The sequence below is a fragment of the Ixodes scapularis genome, unplaced genomic scaffold, assembly GCF_016920785.2.
Source record: "Ixodes scapularis isolate PalLabHiFi unplaced genomic scaffold, ASM1692078v2 ptg000597l_1___fragment_3__unscaffolded, whole genome shotgun sequence".
Taxonomy (NCBI): domain Eukaryota; kingdom Metazoa; phylum Arthropoda; class Arachnida; order Ixodida; family Ixodidae; genus Ixodes; species Ixodes scapularis.
Window position 1 is genome coordinate 1,182,696 of NW_024610008.1, and position 22,409 is coordinate 1,205,104.

General features: G+C 44.1%; 1 protein-coding gene across 1 annotated transcript in view; it reads left to right on the forward strand.

Moving 5' to 3' along the window:
• The window catches only part of LOC115331535, a gene marked incomplete at its 3' end in the record, with an annotated part of 95,381 nt that extends 76,115 nt beyond the window's left edge, over window positions 1-19,266 (forward strand). Inside the window, exon 3 of the mRNA XM_040217516.1 lies at window positions 18,724-19,266. Coding sequence (XP_040073450.1) covers window positions 18,724-19,266 — 543 coding nt within the window. The remainder of the gene's footprint in view (window positions 1-18,723) is intronic.
• Between the last annotated feature and the right edge of the window lie 3,143 nt (window positions 19,267-22,409).

Below are 22,409 nucleotides of genomic sequence, written 5' to 3' on the forward strand. Positions count from 1 at the left end.
CACAATCCCGCTAGCCGTTTCTAGACTTTAAGAGTCCGAGGTGCCTTAAAGACGGACCAACAGAAATATTCTTCCGCCTGGCGGAAATTCCTCCTCGCCCTCTTTCTTTCGTGTATTGTAGCACGGCGAGGCGAAGGGAAAGGTCCCCTTTTGCGCCGGCTTCTTCTGAGAGGATAAGCCGAGAAAATCTCCATGCTGAGTGACGGGCGATGGGTGGGCAGCAGCGACCTCGTGACTTACAGGTAGCTTCAGATCCTATCGCGTAATCTGCCCCATTTTTCGGCGCTCACCAAGCCTAGCCCCTCGGGTGTAGGTTTTTGCGGAGCTGCAAGGCTGCGCCCGCGCACTCACCGAATTTCAGCTGTCGAAGGTCTTTGGTTTTGCCCGTGGCAAAATAAACACATACTTGAGAGCTGCGATGCATCCCCGCACCCATTGAAGGAACGTTTCATAGATATTCTCGGTTGATCAAGGAGCTCAAAAGACATGCGCGAGAAGTGGTGACTTGAATATGTAAGGATGACTTACATCTTTACAAAACATTCCATCTTAAAAAAAACGGCTTATCGCGCTCAAAACTGCCTCAAATTAAGATTGATGGAAAAGAAAGCGATGTACCAGGCGCGGGCATCTTTTAGAAGGTCTTTGTTTTCTAGCAACGAGCACAAATATTATGTGCGTAACTTACACAATATGATGGCCAACGAATGTACGTGACATTTATATTTACGCATCCCAGCAACCACATGAGGTGAGAAGACAGCAATGGTGTGTGTCGATACTAAAAAGTTTTAGTGGATCGTCTTTAGCTCTTGGATAACCGCACCCTACGACAATATATAAGCTATAACCTTTCTGTGAGCATTCTTGATCGAGTACAGCTATCGAAGCGTCTGGTGTTATAGTTCAACGTTGCTTAAATCGGTGCTATAGAACGTGCTGCCACTTTAAAGTATTATTGAGGCATTCAAAATAAAAAATAAATAAATCAAATGTAGCCGATTGTTTTTAACATGATACGCGTTTGTAATTTGTCTTTGCAAACACATTTTAAGTATACTGCCACACAGCACGGACAAACTATTGCCGGTCTTCCTAATTTTGTTTTTTTAGAAATAAATTATGTTTAGAAAACTGTCAATGCAACTATCCAACCTAAGTGGCAGAGCTCAGTGCTAGACAATACATGTTGCTGGGCAGAAATAGTAAATAGCGCCGATGTCGCGTTCGGGCTAAAAGTGCCACGTAATGCACGCGTACCGCTATAACTGCGTCCGTACATTTCATCGAACGCCATTTCATCGAACGCCGTTTCATCAAAGCCGTTTCATCGAAGCCGTTTCGTCGAACACCGTTTCATCGAACGCCGTTTCCTCGAACGCCGTTTCAAAGAAGCCGTTTCCTCGAACGCCTTTTCATCGAACAACGTTACAGTGTTTAATATTTAGGAATTTACTTTAATTTTTATACACAACTTCATCTAATTCTCTCCTTTTTTTTCTTTTGTTTCTGTTTTTATATCACTGGGTGCAGTGACGAGATAAGTTCCATCGTGAACATTTCCTGCTTCGAGAAGAAGCCTCCATGAAACAATGACCCCTCTCCATGACACATAAAACAATTAAAAATGAGGCAAAAACAGAAAGCACGGACACTTAAAAGTGTTCTAAGTGTCTGTCCTTTATTTGCAGCGTCGTGGTTTCAGTCATATATGTATATGAGTAAAGATTTTCAGTAAGTCGCATACCCAATTGCTTTTATTTCTTTTTATGCCAATTGCTTTTATCTTTAGTAATTTGACACGACCTTCAAAACAATTTCACAAGTGACTACCTTAGTCTTAACAAATGCAAGGTGAAACATCTATAAAGCACTGTTATGCCCCAAAACTCGGTACAGAGCCATAACAGAGAAATTCGATGAAACGGCCCTTAGCGATTCGATGAAACGGCTTTCGATGAAATGTCCGTTCATTCGATAAAACGACTTTCTATAAAATGACGAAAAAGTGAGGTTCAGGCTTGGTCGGAGATAGCTACGGTTACACTCGTACGCTTTTTCCGTTCTATCTCGCATATATAAGCTTCTTGCTCAAATAAACATTGGCATCTGACTTTTCGCTCATTTTGGCCTTTAGCGCGACTGTTAACAAGTTCTAAAACAGTCAAAGCAAAAGTGATTTAATTAGCTCAGGATTATAGGTTGAGCGAAATATTTACAAAGTTCGAGGTTCCCTGAGTCGTCTTTTGTATTCAATCCGCCCCCCCCCCCCCCCCCCTCACCACCACTTCCTTTCTCTAAATAAGCAAAGTAGGTTATTTTATGAACCACCAGTAATGGAGCGTACTCGCAAAACGTCTATTTGGCGTAAGAAAACGTAAGAAAGGCCTTGTTTAAATGTTCGAGCAATGAACTGGTCTTCTTACTGTGCGTGACACAGCTAGCACGAACACAATATTGACATTTTTACGCAAGGGCCATGCAGAATTTAGTGTAGAACAAATTGATGCCTCGTAAGTTGGTGCCCAACGGAAGCACTCTTTTTACCGAATTGCTTGTTTAAAAAGAACAACTTTTCAACCATAAAAATAAAACAAAATAACACCACTTCTTTGGGGGCCACTAAATTTACTGATTCACTCCGTTAGCATTGATTGTGCAGCGGTATGCGTGCATTACGCGACACTGTTAGCGCAAACACGACATCGGCGCTTTTTGCTATTTTCCCCAGCAATGTATCGACTCGCACTAAACTCTACCGCTTAGCTGGGATACTCGCATTAACAGTTTCCTAAACATCATTCGGTTCTAACAAGAAAAGAAAAAGTGGGAAACACCGGCGATTGTTTGTTTGTGCTAACTGCGTGGCGTAGGGTACCTAAAAGTTTTTTACAATGCTAAATACAATTCTGTGTCACGTTAAAAAAAATTGACTGCTTTTGCTTTAGTTTCTTTGAGACACACAAATACTTCGAAGTGGCGGCCCGTGCTATGGTACCGATACAAGCAACGTTAAACCATAACACGACACGTTGGACTCGCCAAAAAGGGTTTTAATATTGTCTTTTCCGCTCCATAGCCACACTCGAAAAAGAATGTAAAGAGCGAATCTAGCTTACATTTCGTTCTGGGGTACGGACCGTACGGTTATCTAAGTGGCTAAAAGTGACCCACTAAAACTTTTTAAAATTGACATCCACCCTTGATGCCCTCTCACCTCAGGTGGTTGTTGGGAATGTGTAAATATGAATTTCATACATTTTGCTGGCCATCATGTTCCGCGAGTTAGGCACACAACAGGGCATTTTAGTAAATCGTTTTCAAAGGCCCGCTGCCACTTCAGGCGCGTGCTTCAGAGAATGCATCGAAGTGGCAGCGCCAGCTTCCGCTAAATATATGTGGCCTGAAAACACAGTCTGCTAAAGTTCTCCAATAATTTGTGCTCCTGCTAGAAAACAGAGAACTTCTAGAAGATTCCCGCGCCTGGTGCATCGTTTTCTTTTCCATCGATCCCAATTTCAGGCAGGTTTGAGCGTGATAAGCCGTTTTTTTAAAGATAGAATGTTTTGTGAAGATGTAAGTCATCCTTACATATTCAAGTCACCACTTCTCGCGCATGTCTTTTGAGCTCCTTGATGAACCAAAAATATCCATGACACGTTCCTTCAATGGGTGCGGGGATGCATCGCAGCTCTCAAGTATGTGTTTATTTTGCCACAGGCTAAACCAAAAACCTTCGACAGCTGAAATTCGGTGATTGCAGCTCCGTAAAACCTACACCCGAGAAACTAGGCTTGGTGAGCGCCAAAAAATGGGGCAGATTACGCGATAGGATCTGAAGCTACCTCTAAGTCACGAGGTCGCTGCTGCCGCACCCATCGCCCGTCGCTCAAAATGGGTATTTTCTCGGCTTATCCTCTCAGAAGAAGCCGGCGCAAGAGGGGACCTTTCCCCTCGCCTCGCCGTGCTACAATACAAGAAAGAAAGAGGGCGAGGAGGACTTTCCGCCAGGCGGAAGAATATTTCTGCTGGTCCGCCTTTATTAAGGGCGTCGAAAGTGCGGAGAAGGTCGCTGTAACGGCAAGGGGTATGGCAGATGCGTTCAGCAGAACCGTCCAAAAAGAAGCCAAGAAAAATGATGGACGGAACAGCCAGGTACTGCGAGTCCGCGCGGTTCAGCCTAAACCCGCAGTGCATAAGGTCGTCAGCGAAAAGACGTGTTTAAAATTCAAGCGAACGAAAAGAGGGGTGAGCGAACAACAACTTTTCCAGATGGGCCCATTCCCAAAGGCCGCGTGCACGTGCCTCTCGTGCAAGGGCAGTTGCCAGACTCTGCATGTAAGAAGGCGCGGGCCTCATTCCAAGAGGTAGAAATTTGTACTGATGGTACTGTCCGTCGAGGCGGAAACGGGTCAAGGCCCGTGTATTATGATGGAGACAAAAATGATAAAATGGCATCGCGGGGATCAATCCTTGTAAAAAAAAATGGCCTACGGGGCAGGGGACAGAATGCCAAGGCCCGTGGCAGAGGTGGCAACAAAAAAGAGGGGCTGGGTAGGTGGGGCGTCAAATGGGAACAATCTAACACGAAGCGAGAGTTATTTGACAACTTGGGGACAAGTTGTATCTGTGAAAGGTAGGGACCACGGTTTGTGGTCTCTGTGATCACCGCCTTATGCATGGATGCTACCGCGTCGGGAAGGACCGGGAGCTGGGAGGTTGCTGGGGGTCGTCCGTTAAACACCGACGACTTCCGTGCAAAAAACTTTAGCGCGGAGGGGTCAAAGGGGGAGGGGTGGGGGGAATAACCGAGCACCGTAGCAACAAGGCCCACTTCACCTTGGAAGGGGGGGCGGGGAGTTCGCTGGGACGAACGGGCTGGTGGGGTGGTCCAGGCGGGAAGGCCGCTGGGCGACGACTGTCGGTAGACTCCTCGTCCTCGGTCCCCACGAGATCGGGGAGGGGGTGGTGGACGGCGGATATGAGCCATAAAGGTCACCTACTTGGGCAAACAGGTCACTCCTTTGGCAAACGGGTCACTCGTCTGGGAGAATGGGCCACTCGCTTGGGCAAAGTTGTCGCGCGTTTGCTCAAACCGGTGACCATGTTGCATAGACGGGTGACTGGGGACCGGCAAACTGTACCGGTTTACTCAAACGGCTCTCCGGAGTCCGTTTGATGCTCAACGTACGGATCGGCGGCATGGGCACGCCTGGTTCAGGCGTGCCAGCCTATATGTGTTTCCGGTAGGCCGGGAGCGCCGGCTCATTGATTTTAAATCGTCCGCATAATGCAAGGAATTATATTCATATTTCAGTTACGCTTATGTTCGCTTATGCTGCGACCCCAAAAACAAGTTTTTCTCTTTTTTTTTTACGTAAACGAAATTTTGGCGAAATTTTGGCGAGCCGATATTTTTGACAGAACTTTAAAGCTTTGGCGTTCTTTGGAGCCTCAGTTTACTTATTCAGCTCGAATCTCTGTCGCAGAAGACGCGACCGCGTGAAAGAATATACCTCTAGACACTGTTTCGCTTCAATTTAAGACGCAGCGAAAGTAGCCCGCAACACGTGGCTGTAAAAACATCCAGCATTGCCAGAGCACGCCCGCCGTTGCAGCAGTCAAATTAAGAGCTCGCGCTGAGTGCTTTCTTCGCTCGGGCGAAAGCCGAGCTTCTGGCCGGCGCCATTTCCAGCGTTCGAGCGTGCTGAAATGCGAGTGATTCACCTGCTTTCCGAGGCTGCAAACGGGTCGTGCTGGACGCCTGAGGAGAGGGTAGGGTGGGGTCTCGGTGTCCTGCGCCTTGACTTCACCCCCTCCGTCCTCTCTGCCTATTTCTTTCACATGACCTGAGGGAGAGGAGGGTATTAGCCGCGCGAGAAGCTACCCGCTGATAGGCAAAACCTCCGAGATCCGGAAGCGCGCGCGCAGGCAGCCAGGTTTTTCTTTGTCTGCTTGTTGTCCGTTGCTGTTGCAACTTCTTTCGTCCTACCTGTTTCGATCTGTCGCCTTTCTCTGCGGTCTTATTAAGGTGTCTCTCGACAACGTATTGGATATGCACCAAAGCTATCAGCGTTCAAGAAGTCCTACGCGTATGTCGGCAGCAAGCGATTCTTCATAGAAGTCAGGAATTCTTGCGGTTTGGCTGGGTTTGGGAGATGACAGCTTGTGCGCCGCATCGTGTTGAAAATTCGAGGAGCCTTCCTTCTCGTTTTTTTGCTTGTGTGTTTGTCCTGCTTTGACGTGACGACACGTATCCTGGATTACATCTTTCAAGTGCGCTATAATCATCGTAAGTGCACTGCAACCTACATGTTGGCAAGGACTGACCGTTCTTTTACGTGTACCCTTCTACATTATCTATAGAATTATGCAGTGTCTATTCTCGCGGCAGCCGGATGAATAATTTACCCGAAAGTCTGCCATTATAGATTACAATTACCTCGGTTCTTGTTTTTGAAGAAGATAGATAATAAAAGATATTGCAAACCATCTGGGCCCATTGCCATTCGGCTAGCTTCACTCATTTCAATATGAGCTTTCATGATGGCCGTAAGTGATATTGAAAACACATGAGAAATACTTCAAATCAGCAACATAAAGGGATAAGAATGTAGATATTCAGAGCAGAAAATTAATCAAGCGTTTTTACACTGTCTTGTCATGTATGCGTCATGCTTGCGTAAGGCTTAGTCTGTAGGCGTGTGCTTCATGCAGGTGTTATTCTAAAAACTGCCGGCTGGTACAGCTACACAATTATACAGGCGCACAATTGTACCAGGTGGTTGTGAGAAATTCGAGCTCGGCTTTTCTAATCGCAAGAATAAACTAGACACCGCGGAGAGCTCGAACTCCGTCAAAGCGTAGCCCCAGCCGTCCAAGCAAGATGCAAAAGTTGCAGCACGGACCGTTATCTTATTCGAACCTGATAAGTGATTTTTTTTCTTTTGTTGAATTTCCGATGAAAAAATGGGGCTCATTTTCATCCGTTTTCGGTTTCTGGCACAATAGAGCTCCGTCGGGCGCCATTTTTTTTCATTGAAACTTTCCGAAGATAGCGTATACTATTTTAATAAGATAATGGTCGGTGCTGAAACTTTGGCATCTTGCTCGAACGAATGTGGCTACGCTTGAACGGAGTTGGAGGTACCCGCAATGTCTGGTTTATCTCCGCGATGTGAAACGCCGGGCTCGTATCTTTCACAAACAGCCTATAAACTGGTACACCCGGTACGGAAATTGTTTTCCTAATGGCCGTGGCCAACAAGAAGAAGAGTATTTTTTTTTATAATTACGACAAACCGAGCGTGCCATCCCACAGAGCGAAATCTGCCCCCCCCCCCCCCCCCCCCCCCCGCCCCGTAATATCTTCTGTTGAAACTTGAGCCCTGGAAACCGGAGTCTTTCGCCTTCGGGACGGGTGCTGGCAGACGATTGGACGATAGACTCAAGCCGAGACGTTTTGGTTGCGGTCTGTTAGCGGACGAGTGGCTCTCTTCCCACTTTCTTCGGGAAACGGGACGAGGAAGATGCTTTGGTCGGTGTACGACCACGAGGCAGTTCTGCATCCGGCAAGTCTGTAAAGACGTGCCTGAACAAGTGTGCCTTTTTTATCGCGGGACCTTCGACGGAGATCTCCTCGCCGCTTCTTCGAGGGGCTACATTAGCCGGTGCTCAGATTCCTACAGACAGTTCCCTTTTTAGAGACCCTTACCGAAACATCACCATGCAAACATTCCTGGCGTATACACATCGTTTAACCTTCACGAATGCTCCTCAGCATCTTCGAGGCTTCCGCACACGAAAGTAAGCAAATTCCCGATCCTTGAACATATCAGTGGGCTTAACGGGGTGCCCAACAAACCTCGCCGTACGCCAGTTCCGCCAGGGAAAACCCGGCTGGTTTCCGTACGACGGAATAAAGCGCAAACAGATGTTCGGAACTGCCGCGTCCGATGCTTACTTGCTCATGACGCAAATCCCTGATGATTCCTTTCATCACCCGAATACACGTATCACACTATTACTCTTACGGTACTGAATTAGCTGTGGATACTTTTTATGGCACGTTTTGTTTAGGGACTAGTTACCTCGTGAATCCAACAATCTTACTAAACTATCCTCCTGTCAAAATAAAGGTTTGAGGATTCCTTGGTACGAAACTAGTGGGAACAAAGGACGGAATTAGAAACGGAGAAGAAAAAGTAACAGTTACAACGAAAGTTTATTTCTTTCAAAAGTAAGCCGATTCCTTTTGCTATTGCCCACACATAATAGTAATCTAATGATGAAAAGTTTGTTCAAGAAGGAGCCGAGTAGCAATAATTTGATTACTGGCAATGTGTGCCGAACAAGTATGCCACTGTTACGCTCACCTCCTCCGCTCGGACTGACAACCGCATATCCATTATTTTCGTCAAGTCCAAATTACCTTTTCTGGTGGTCTTCTGTGCTCTCCCGGAATCTGCAAAACATTTTAAGGTCATGCTTCGAAACTCGGAAAAAACAATCATTCGATTTTCGACTGAAAACGAGCACCTCCCTGCACTGTCGGTCCCACTGCTGCACAGTTAGAAAACGTCGTTGGGGAAAAGAAACATTTTAAATAGAGTCATATGTGTTTTCTAAATTGTTTACGTTATTTTTGATTCTCCAGTTCACGTGATTAAATTTGATGTTTTAGGCATTCCTTACACTGTTAAAATCATATGTAAAAATATTGTTTGGCCAGTGCTTCGAGGTCACCTTTTCGACATACGTCCTAAATTATTCTCGAGTTATTGCATAGTATGGGTTTGATTTACATTTTCTTTTCTACTTATTCTTATATTGGCGTGCTCTTATCTGTAATACTAATATTCAGGCCTATTTGTTTGTATTTTTACGTTAATTGCAGAGGTTTGTATGTGGCATTTTAAAAACTATAGGTTTGTACCTAAGTTGAATTATCTTCTAGCAAATAAACCTCGCTATCAAGCGACATGTAGCTATCGTCTCTAATACATGTTTCTTTCAAGTTTTTTCGCATCTTTTATTTTATAAATTTACATTGAAAAAACAAAACAAACATTATATGGAGAAAGGATTTCGGCAACGCCCTCAACACTAGTGCCGCTGCTGATTTTTGGCTTCTTGAGACAGCGCATGACCACTTGCCAATCCGAGTCTAGGCTTATCAAATAAAATCTAACATACTGACCATCCATCAATCACTCTGTATTGGAGAAGATTCATAATACATTTATTGCAAACCATCTGGGCCCATTGCCATTCGGCTAGCTTCGCTCATTTCAAGATAAGCATTCAGGATGTCGGTAACTGATACTGAAAACACATGAGAAATACGTTGAAATCACCAACATATAGGGTTAAGAAAGTCGCTATCCAATGTAGAAAACGTTTCCCGCGTTTTCTACATTGTCTTGCCATACAGGCTTCACGCCTGTGTAAGCCATTGTCTGCAGGCACGTGCTTCATGCACGTGTTACTCTGCACACTGCCGCCTACGGGTACACAATTACAGAAGCGTACAATGGTATACTGGTACGCCTGCTAGGGAAATGTTTTTCGTAATGGCCGTGGCCAACTAGAAGCACAGTATATTTTATATTTATAAATGTTTCATGATGCTGTCAATTTTTTTTTCCAGGAATATTTGCGTTTTTCCTTTTAAATATTACTTGCCCGACAAAAATGCAGGCATTTCGGAGCTTACGTTGAAAAAATAGGACGCGAGCGCAGGGCTCTCACCCTTCCAGGGAACATTGCAACATACGGGCGTTTCAAATACTGAAGATTGTCGTGGTAGCAATGGGAGAGGAAAATGATGCAGAGCTTGGCTCTAGAGAATAAAGCAGCCTCAAAGACAGATATTTTATCTTCATTTATTCGAAAATTCCGTTATCACCCATTACAAAACTCAGTCATAGATCTCCTAAAAAAAATTAGCTCAAATTCAATAAGCGTGTGGTTGCGTAGTTAACAGAGACGCATAATTGGCTCAGACCGTACTCAATAAACATTATCTGTCTTTTTTAGAAGACACAGGGTAGAAATGCAGGGCAGACTTAACATTATAGAACCAATGTATCGATCTGCGGTTGCTACCTTTACTTGATGGTCTGCGCGGATATCTGTCCATTGCGGAGTTGAAGTTCGGAAGTCCGAACTTTAGCTTGGGTGAAGTCGGGCACTGCCGTGTCCGACTCTTACCTGCTCATGACGCAAATCCCTGATAATTCTCTTCTTCACTTGGATAGACGTGCCAAACAGTTACTCTTGCGGTTCTGAACTAGATGTGGTTACGTTTTATGACCCAAGACATCTACCTTGCTCCGTCTCCCGAAGGACATGCACTCTAAGAAAAAATGGAGGAAAAAAGTAGCAACGGCGCGTCTTCCTCCTTCTACTGACGCGCCCCCAACCGGACACGAGAAAAGGGGAGGAACGAAACGTTTTTCTCCTTCTCCAGGCAGACGGGAGAAAGCTTTCGCCCTCCCGACTCATCTTCTTTTGGTTTCGTTTTTCGAGTAGGTCGCGCACGTTGTTTAATAAATAGCTGTTGAGTTCATTGAGCTTCAGCGGCAGTAAAGGCCGCCTGTAATTCCGTCTTCTAGTCTAAACGTGCAGAACATTTCGGTTACATTGACGCTTTTATCACTAATTTTATCAAACGAGCAAACGAAGCCGCTAGAAACAGCGAAGTTGCGGAGCAGTGCCAGCGGTGCCACGTACACTGGGGGATGGCCGTCTCCGGATTGCGGGACTCGCGCGCGCGGCGAACCGACGGAACTACAGTAGCTACAGTAGCGAAACCACGCGGAACTGTGTCGACGTTTTCGACGTTATGGAAACCGCAGGAACTGCGTCCAAGACAGGCAGGTTTTGCTGCCGGCTGCCTGGGTGCCTTCCGCGCTGAGTTCGGTTCTGTTTTCCGATGCCGAGTGCAACCGGCGTTCAACGTGGTTCTGTATTTGTGCGTGTCAGCAACATGGCTGCAACATTGTGATGGCAGTGTTGTGGGTTGTGAACAGAAGACTGGAATTATCGCCGATGTGACCGTGTGTTCGCGTATCAGTGGTGTAACAACAAGATGAGATCGTAAACTGTCGGGCATTGATGCCGTTGGTCGGGCCGTGATGAGGGGGCGGGGTGTCGCAGGTTGACATTCCGCTTTACATTAAAAAGTTTAATACCACTTGAGGGATTATGTGCAATCGATCAACGTGCGGATAGTCATGTTGGAACGCTGGTCTGACCAGTAGAAGCTTCTACCGCTATCGTACAATGGCCAATATGACTGTCGGAATTGTCTCGTCCCCGAGAGCGATTGCGCTCTGGGGCAAGGACTGAACAGTACGAAATCGTGACGGAAAGTACGTATAATTTACAGTATGGAATTTCGGCATTAAAAAACAATAGAAGGTAAAATCGAAAAAAAAAGCTGCCCTTTATTTTGCTGTTTAAATATACTACGGTTCCTGGAGAAACTGCCTTCCAAGTGGCGCGCTGGGATCAGCGCTAGACGTTTTGGGGCTTGCCACGGCGTAGCTCCGTACACTGAACACCTGCCGCAAGTCGCGGCTTTGACTGCATTCAAGTTGATCGAAAAGCGATTTCTCAGCATGTGAAGCATCACTTCCAGCTGAGTGAATATCCGCTCTACAGAGATTAATTCAAGACGGCAATTGCAGCTTTGCGCGAACAGCACAAATAGAAAAACCAATAGAAATACAGGCTACGACGTGCCGCGTGGGGAAACAAACTCATGGCTTCGAACCGCATTAAGGCGGCTCGATTTATAGGCTTTCAAATAATTACGGCTTGATCGAGCGTTTACTTTTAATAAGAGATTCATTCCTTGAGCCATTTAAAATACTTTCAGAGGTATGACATTGCTGGGAAAAAATCAACATGCTGGGAATATTTTTTATTGCTTAGGGGGTCACCGAAAAGTTCCGTACGTTCAAAACGACCAGTATAAAACACGGAAACGCAGAGCAGGGGTGTAGTGTCCGGGTTAGTGTGGTGTTCCGTTGTATTGATATTTGTGTGTGTGCCGTGTATGTGCTCAATGTATGTTCACCTAATGTTTGTAATAAGTGTAATGTGTGTGTATAGTAGAGGATCCCCAAGCGCAGAAGAGCGGCTCTAAGCGCAGTAGTGGCCTGAAGAAAATACATTATTTTTTGTAGAACATAAATTGGGCGGTACCAAGCGCCACCTAGCCTAGCTGCTTGCAATTACTCTGCTTGACCCCGCCATCTGGTGGCTAGCGATTTAACCTTTCACGCTACGCGATAAACAGCGGCTTCGAGTTTGTTCTTTCGAGAGCGGCTTTTGGTTTCGCGGATTGAGTTTGCCCTACTCTGTGATGTGCGGTTGACGAAGGAATTGTGACTCGAGGAACACCAAAGGTAAGACTCAAATTGCGCGAAGTAACTGGGTATCGGTTGTCTCCGTTTAACATGGCAGTGCTGTCGACGAGAAGACTGAGTAAGTGCTTTCGAAACGCAAGTTTCTGTACCTGTGGGGGGAATCTGGCTTCGGAAATAAACACAGTTTGCGGAAAGCTCGTGTGACGCTTTTATTTGCTGCTGCTGTCGTCCCGTACAAGAGATGTAGCGTCCTGGTTAAGCCTTATTGGGCTCGATTTGCTCGATTCGGGGCCGCCACATTGAGATGCAAGCGACAGAGGAACGTTGCTCCCCTGCTTCAGGGACGAACGTTTCTCCCTTTCTAAAGGAACATAGGTTACAAGACCGTTCCTCCCCTAAGGGAGGACTATCCATACCCTTTTTTCTAAGAGTGTGGGAACAGGGCCACATGTCCACTAACACACAATGACCTAAACCTTTCCCCTTGTGCCCATCGTGCGATCGTCCATAAGCACCCAGCCCGAAGGACGAGGAATTGGGTCCCCGGGTCTCAATAGAAAAAAAAGGGGGGGGGGAGGCATGCTCCCCAATATCTATGTTGAGACCCGAGTGCCCGAGTCGAGCGTGCCTCTCGGCAGAGCTTCCGCTGTGTCGGGTGGCACGCTCGGCATCCCTCGGAAGCCGAACCCGACCCCCGCTGCGACGGCCGGCCCGTTCGGCTTCGCCAGAATGCCGTGCCAGGGACTCTGGTAACGCCAAGGGTGGCCGTTAACACTGTCAAGAAGCCGAACCCACTCGCTGGGCAGCCGATCACATTACTATTCTTAGAAGGCACTGGGAAGAGTACTCCAAGGTAATACATTACACCCTAACTCTCCTGGAGCTCCTCTGCAGTACCCAACTAATCGTTATAGGTAGCATGACTGAGGCGCACGCACGGACTAAAAGGTACTGGTATAACAAAAAACACAATTGTCTTCGTTTGATGAGGGTGACAAGAGTTTGCTGTTCCGCTCTGCCATATCCAGCAATTTTTAACTGCAATGGGATAGAACCGCTGAAGTGGGTAGCAAAGCAACCAAGCAACCTTAAGTTTAATTTTCCCTAGCTCAACTTCAACCTTTTTAAGAATAATAAGTTAAAGCAAATTTAAAGCGCCGTTTTGTAAATAGCAGAAATAGTGTTTTTTTCAGCAAATCAAAATACCCACCACGACACGCCTGTTCGATATCAAATGGAAACAACCTCTTTCTTGCAATTATGTTGTTTGTCTCCAGCGTCTAGCATGTTTGAAGCATATTAGCGTTCAATATACCACCTAGGAATAAGCTCTCAAGCCAGCGTGAAAATGACGAACGAGCTTGTATAGGACATCGACTGTATTAAAAACAAATACATATGATACGATAGATGTTCTTTCGTGAACTTTCGTATTTGATAATGATAAAGGATATTTTTCCCAAACAATTGCCAATATCCCGTTAAAAAAATGGCTATTATATTGGCGCAGTTCGAGAGAGTCATGCTTGACATAATTACAAAAGCTGGGCTAATAAGGAAATACAAGATTTAAAAACTGGGGCGCGGTAAAACGATGTTTCTACCGCGCCCCAAATGATGAACAAGATTAGAAAATTGGTCTATCTTTAGTTGCCCAAATCGGGGAAGACTAGTATGTCACTGAGTGACTAGTGTCAAGAAATTGATTTGTGACTGGAATATAATGTTAGAAAAGTCAGAATATAAATGGTTTACGTTAATGCACTAGAATGGCTTGTAATTAGATGCCGATATCAGAAATCGTGGCATAATATTGGACAACACTATTAGAAATCGCGGTCTAATATTGAATATCAATATCGGAATTCCTGACGTACCATTCGATATCGGTATCGGGCATAGAGAGGCGATCTAAGTAGCCAGCACCTTCACCGCCGGAGCTGATACATTGTCTCGCCTTCCAACAAATCGACTCCTTATTGCTGCCCTGTCATCACCCGTACCGCCACGTGCAGCGCCGCCACCCCTGCTTCCGGCGACGGCAACACCCGGTGTCCTCCTTCAAAAGGAAGACCAGAGCGACTGTCTCGGGCATAGAGAGGTGATCTAAGTAGCCAGCACCTTCACCGCCGGAGCTGATAGATTGTTTCGCCTTCCAACAGGTACATGCAAGTCGTTTTACCAACAAACGCATCGTACCAGCCACTTAGATCGCCTCCCTATTTTGTAACGCCTGTTGTTTGGAGCAGTATGCCAACGAACCAAGAGCTGGCGAAAGAAGTTCAGCTACTGATGGATGAGCTAAAAATCGAAATGATGAGTTTAAAAAAGAGTTTGATGTTCAAACAAAGAGGACTTCCGCACTTTGAGGAACGAACTGCGTGAGGCTGAGAATAATCTGGCCATCATGAAAAAAGATATCGAAGAGCTGAAAGCAAAGTGTGATAGTTTGAGCGAAGACAACACAAAACTGAAACAGAGCCAATCAACTATTAGAAACAAACAACACACACCTAACACGGCAGGTCGCTCAACTCGAGCAGTACTCACGCTTCAACAACGTTGAGATCCGTGGCATGCCCAACAACCCGACTGAAGATCTCGGAGAGCTTCTAACACACATTGGTAACCACATCAACAATCCCATCACAAAAACTGACATTGACATCGTGCACCGGGTTTCCACCCCAAGTCAACCAAACGCTCACAAAAATAATCACGAGATTCATCTTGAGGGATCATAAGAATGATTTCCAAAAGAAGGCACGCCGCGCTCGCATCACAAGCAAGGATTTGAACCTACAGAGGAACCGCGTCAATTCTTTTTTAATGATCACCTTTCTCCTCTAAACAAAAAACTTCTCTCTGCGGCAGTGCGCCTAAAGAAATACAAGGAATGGATGCACCTGTGGACTGACCAATGTGTTATTAAAGCCAGAAAAACCAATGGGAGCTCAGTTTTTCAAAAATAATTCTGATACATAAAGAGGGTGACTGGAGTGCAGCATCAAACTTTAGGCCAATATCTTTAACTAGAACCACGTGTAAATTGCTAGGGCATATTATTTTTACGCATATTTCATGTCACTTAGATAAGCATAACCTACTATTTAGAAATTAGCATGGGATTAGGAAATCACTTTCGACTACGATTCAGCTCATAGACTTTACGCTTGACTTGGCTTAAGCCATTAACGAGAGGGGCCAGACTGACGTAATATACTTAGATTTTTCTAAGGCGTTGGACACAGTGTCTCATCCAAAGCTGCTGGAAAAAACTTTCCAGCATACTTAAAAACTCACAAATTATAAGTTGGATAACCGCGTATTTATCAAGCCGAAGCCCACTGGGACAAAGTTAATTCGGACAAAGTGCTCGTTACTTTAGGAGTGCCCCAGGGTTCCGTACGTGGGCCAATTTTGTTTTTGATTTACATTAATGACATTCCAACCAATATTGATATCCCGATTAGATTGTTCGCTGACGACTGTATTATATATAAAACAATAAAAAGCCATACCGACAATCTTACACTGCAGCAGGCTTTGGATGAGATACTGTGTTGCACTAAAAATGGCAAATGAAGTTAATTTTTTTTTTTTTAAAACAGCAGTCCTGACAGTGTCCTGTAAAAAAAAAAAAGCCAAATCAATTTAGTTACCTACTGGATAAACAACCAGTAAAGCGGGTCGAGGAGTACAAGTATTTAGGACTTCTTTTTAACAATAAACTGAACTGGAACCAGCATTTAAAATTAACGGTTAACAAAGCGAGGGTACTTTGTTTGCGTGTCGTAGGAAATAAATATTTGCTGATTTTGACACTAAACTTATTGCTTATAAAAGTTTTATTAGGCCTGTGCTCGAAAACGGTATTAACGAAACGGTATTAACAAGCTTGAAAGTATCCAAAAGTTAGCTGCTCGGTTTATTTTTAATGATTATCGTAGAGAAACATCCTCCACCGAATTAGTTATTAGAGCGAAGCTTCAACCGTTGCAAATGAGAGCAAAAATTGATAGATTAAAATTGCTGTTCAATATTATTAATGGCACTCTTCATGTTCAAAGCTCCATATACAACCATTATCGACCAGGTCCTCACGTCTAAACCACACAAGAGCGTTAAAACAATACAGGTTCAAAAACGACTGTTTTAGATATTCTTTTTTCCCTCGGGCAATTGAAAAATGGAACGAGTTACCAAATGATGTCGTCGTCAACACAACTGTTGCTAATTTTGTATCTGCTCTTGAATTCATACTTAATTGAGTTTTCATTTATAAATCTGCATCTTGTTTACATGTTTTGTACCCACTCCTACCATGGCTCCTTGAGTGGGGCCATTAGTATTCCTAAATAACAAAAAAAAGTTCAGAATATCGTGTCTCAGGATTATTTGAGCGTCTTTGTCTAGCTTCTAAATCTTTCTATGTCCCTCTTCATTTATCACTTTTTCTTTTCCTTATGAACATATCCTTGCTTGACCCAGACCTACTTTCCAGACAGACATCCACTTCATCGGAGATATCGGTACTCCATCTGAACATCAGAAGCTTACGTAGTCATTTTGACGATCTGATTTGCTTATAATCTACCCTAAAACATGATTTTCACTTTATCGCCCTTTCTTAAACATCGTTCAGCAATAACACGAATAACAAGCCCAATATTCCTGACTATCAGGTAACATATGATCATCGCGAACCACAAGAAATAACGTTTCCGTCTAAATCGCGCGGGGGAGGTGCTCTTTACGTAAAAAATACACTTACTTTCAGACTTAGAGAAGACATTCATATATCATCTAATCTTTGTGGATCACTATTTATAGAAATTCCGCCAAATCCCAAATCACCTAGTGTAGTTCCCGATAAAACAAAAAAATACACTCGTTGGCGTCATTTACCGTACACCAAATAATGGAGTTGAGCACGTCTTAGGCAGCTTAAATGAAAGCCTCAAAAACATTTCTCAAATTAATTCAAATGTCATCATTATGGTCGACATAAACATTGACACTTCTGCTGATTCGTCCGTCACTTACAGATACATAGATACACTAGCCGTCTACGGACTACAACAATGCATAACAACAACTACCCGCTTTAGCTACACAAAACACATCAGTTTGGATCACACAATTACGTCTTGGCGTCCAACAGACTTCACAATTGGCACTGTTGCAAGCGACATAACCGACCACACACCCATTTTCGCTGTTTCTAGTACACATAAGGTGTCACAATCGATAACACAAACTACTCAAATATACGATTACAACGTAATAATAAATACATTAAACACGAAGTCATGGGAGTGCGTATACCAGGCGCCCAGGGCAGACCTAAAACTAGACAACTTTTTAGAAACACTAAAATCTTCCATTCAAATAAGTACGAAAACTAAAACCCGATCCCGCAGATCAGTCAGAAAAGGCCCCTGTTTAACATACGGGCTGTAGCGATTTATCAATCACAAAAACAATATGTATAAAAAACTAAAACGCAATCCATTTAATCTAAGCCGTCAATCTAAATACAAATTGTATAATGTTTATTTAAAGAAATTAGTTAACGTAGTTAAACATCAGTATTTTTTTAGTAAACTTTCTAGCGCGATTAACAATCCCAAAGAAACCTGGAAAATTATTAACTCTGCACTAAAAAAGAGTACTACCGAACAAACTCTGTCAGCATTAAGCACCGACCAAGGCATAATTACGGACAAACAAAAAATTGCTAACACGCTCAATAACTACTTTTCAACCATCACTACAAACGTAGAGTATCTTTCATGGACAAATCTATTCACTGGCACACCAAATATAGCTCGTAATGACACGACGTTATTTCTTTACTCTGTCAATCCAGAAGAAGTTCATAATACTCTTAACACGCTAAAAAATACTTCGTCGTCGGGGTGCGCCGGAATACAGACGATAATACGAAAAAATGTGTTTCCATCATCGCGCACGCTTTGTCTGATATTATCAACAAAATTTTCCCGACTACCTCTTACCCTGACTTACTCAAAATAGCAAAAGTGATTCCAATATTTAAAAAAAGGAGACAAACTAAAACCAGAGAACTATCGACCGATCGCCTTACTTCCTGTCACTACAAAAGTGATTGAATAACTTCTACTAAAGCGACTGCATCTGTTCTTCTCTGAAAATAATTTGACAACTTCGTCACAATATGAATTTCTTAAAGGGAAATCAACAGAACTCGCGTTAATAAATATGGTAGAGAAAACAAAGCAAAATATTGAAATGAAGTTATTAAAAATGGGAGTCTAAAATATTGTGTTCTTTATGCCGACGATACAAATATTTTTATATCTAGTGCAAGCGTGAGAGACCTAAAGCTAATAACACTTTAGAAAAGCTAGCTAAATGGCTAACCCATAACAAATTAGTTCCCAATATAGCGAAAACAAACTACATAATTTTTGCCCCGAAAAACAAACTAATTTTAAACATACCTCAGCTTTCGTTTGCAAGTATTAACATAACTCGAGTGTACCATACTAAATTTTTAGGACTAACACTTGACCATCAGTTAACATGGCACCAACACGTAAAAGACACAACTAATAAGATATATCGAAACATACCGATTCTATATAAACTACGGCACATATTTTCCTTACGAACCCCCCAAATGCTTTATCACAGCTTAATTCATACTCACATTTCGTACGGGTTATCCTTTTATGGACTGACATATAAAACAACACTAAAACCCATAGAACTTGCCCAGAACACGACACTACGAGCAATGCCGTTTGTTAATAGGCGCGAAAGCGCTCAATTTGCGTACCGCTTCCTCAACATTTTAACAGTTAATCAATGCCTCGATTACCGTGTAGCATTATTAACGCTTAAGTTAATCACCAACCAGATAACATGCTCTTCAATTAGTTTTACTCATCAAGAAGTCATGTGTCCTCTGCGTTCACATTCCCAAGCGCCACTGTCTGCACCAAACATACGAACTAATTATGGTGCGTTCACCTTCACATACATTGCTACTAAAACGTGGAACTCCCTACCACTCTGCCTAGCTACCATGTCATCGTTGTATATCTTTAAACAAGCCATACGTGCACACATACCATCTGCATGATTCATCAACAATTTCTATGCCCCCCCCCCCCCCCCGATTCCTTTATCTCTCCTAGGCACACCTTTCACACAATCACACACACACACAAACACACACTGATATTGTCCTTTTTTCTCGACCTTCTAGCTTTTCTTATCTCTCTTTTCACTTGGTTTAATATTTTGATTATGTACGCACCACAATTGTGCTTCGTTTTTGTTTATTTTATATATTATGGTGTTAACTTGATCGCTGACTAACCCTCTATCACCAAGGGACCCCTTCAACAGTTTTTTTTTTAAAGTTTGGGACCCCAGTCTGAATAAGTGTAATTATCTAACATCTTGTGTACAAACAAAAACACATTTTGACTTTGACTTTGACTTTGAATTCTTCGGCTATCACTTGACACCAATATTGGAAATCCTTTATATTTGGACAAATTGGAACGTCACTATAGGAATAATAATGGTAGAAACCCCTAATCGTGATTGAACCAGTATCAGAAACCTAATTGGTGCCGTATTTGGGGCAGATAGCGCTCCAATACTGGGTCCCATATTATAATCCCATCATTCCAATTTCGTGACTTCGTCAGGCCAACACTGGAGTGCTGCACGGGCATTTAGGCGCTATTGTATTGCATGTTGCAGTTATGCAAAATTAGTTTTATTCATAATTGAATCGGTTGCACGTTTACTTGCTAATGCGAAAGAACGCTTTTTTTTTCTTAATATGCATGCCTGCAGAACCGGTACTACCGGGCAACGGCGGCCTGATTGCCAAGGAGCGGATCTTCTCGATTATCGAACTCAGAACACGCGTAAAAATTAAGCACTGCAAAAGTATCTTGATTTTCTCTTTCTTTTTTTGCTGTGAATCTATTTGCACAAGCTCATCTCATATCTCTGGTTCGGGCGTTCTGTTTGTAACAATGGGAACAAAAAATAATAAAACAAATAGAAGGATGGAAGCGACAAACGCTGAGATCATAATGTTTTCTCTGAAGTCTAAGTGCAATGGTCTGCTCTTAAAAACAGCGAACACGCAGGCACTGGTGTTCAAGCAAAACATTTTTTTTTACTTTACCTAATGTACTTGATCACAATCGGGAGCCGATTGCGGTCGCGTTAAAAACAAGACCACTATGCTTTAGTTTGCCTGTCTTTGAAATATCAAGAAAGACCAGGTACTTCCACAGTGGCTCGCCCAGCTCGCCGCACACCGGAAGTGCGAGAAGCGTACCTAGGCGAGCTTGGAGCCGGTTCTGTTGATGACGCTTGCAGAGTCACCCTGTTAGTGTAAATACAATATCTTCATCACATTCAAGGTCGATGCAGGCGTCGACGTCACTGCCATCGCGCCGCGCGACTACAATCCCGATGTGATGGACCCTCTGCGAAAGTCAGAACGAGCACTTCTTTTTCCAGGTCTTCACAAGCTTTCGACCTCTAGACACTTCCAAGCTTTTTTGGAATGGCGCGGTCAACAACCATTTCAGAAAAAAAGGCGTACTCTGACACTCTCTAACCCTAACAAGACACGCCAAAACTTCTGTTCGACGCAGAGCGCATGGACGTCGATCTGGCGGAACAAACTTTCAAGAGAGGCATGAATGCAGTGTGGCACACTTTTTAAAAATAGCTAATGCACGTGTTACTGACAAGAAAAAAAATAATATTCGGTGTTTTCTTGGCCCTCTTGCAAAAAACCTCTGTGTTTTTTTTTTTTTTCTCTGGTCTTCGATATGTACTTTACCTATTTATAAGTTATGTCGCACAGTTATCAACCCCCCGTAACAATACGGGGCCGTCTGTTCTACCATACTGCGCTGTACGGCGAAGGGTCTGATCAAAGGTTTTCTTTGACCAGAAACAAATCATTTTGCTGTTACGTACCCATGGCGGGTGCCACTGGTGGTGCTACCACCTGTGCAGGTTGACCCTTCCAAGATGCTTAGGCTCCATGTTATAGAGCGCGTCACCAAGGCCACAGAGAGGTGCGCTTCGATGGTTATCACAGAAAAAGCAAATAGCGAACTGCGCATTTGCGTTGAGTACATGAGCTCAACAAGCCCCTCGTAAGAAAGCGAATTATCATGGACACCCTAGACGGATGCCTGGCAAAACTCCCGGTGGCACAGTCCTCAGCAAGCTTGACGCTCGGGCTGGTTACTGGCAAGCACCCCTGGCGGAGGAATCGCAGAAATACATGACATTTTACACGCTGTTTGGGCGCATCAAGTTTCTTCACCTTCCCATCGGAATCGCTTCCGCACCAGAGTTTTTTCAGTCCAAAATGCTGAGAGCCTCTGAGGAAGTAGAAAGTCAAGCTTGCCTGCCAGACGATATTATCGTCTGGGGGAAAACACGGGCCTAACACGACGCGAACCTGCTTAACGTCTTCGAACGAGTCAGCAAAGCCGGCATAACACTCAGCTTCGACAAGTGCCCCTTCTTACAGCTGACAGTCAGGTTCCTAAACCACATTGTTTTCGGAGGGGGTGTGACACCTGATCTTGTAAAAGTCATTACGATCATATGGATCACACCATCAGATGTGAAAAAAACAACTGAGATCGTTCTTGGGGATGGCACACCACCTTGCTAAGGTTTTGCCACACCTGAAACACACAACGAAGCCAATGCGGGACCTCCTCTGCGCCGACGCTCCCTGGCTCGAGGGACCCAACCACCAGCGAAGCTTTGAAGCAGTGAAAGAAGCTCTAGCCAAAGCGCCAGCTCTGATGCATAACACTCCGAACAAGCCTCTTGTAGTCTCAGCGGACGCACCATCTTACGGAATTAGTGCTTTCTTGCTAAAAGACTTCACGGCAAGCGGCTGCCATTTACTATGCATTGCGCACTCTCACTGAGACTGAGCAAAGCTACGCTAAAATTGAGATCACTTGGTCCTGTGATCAC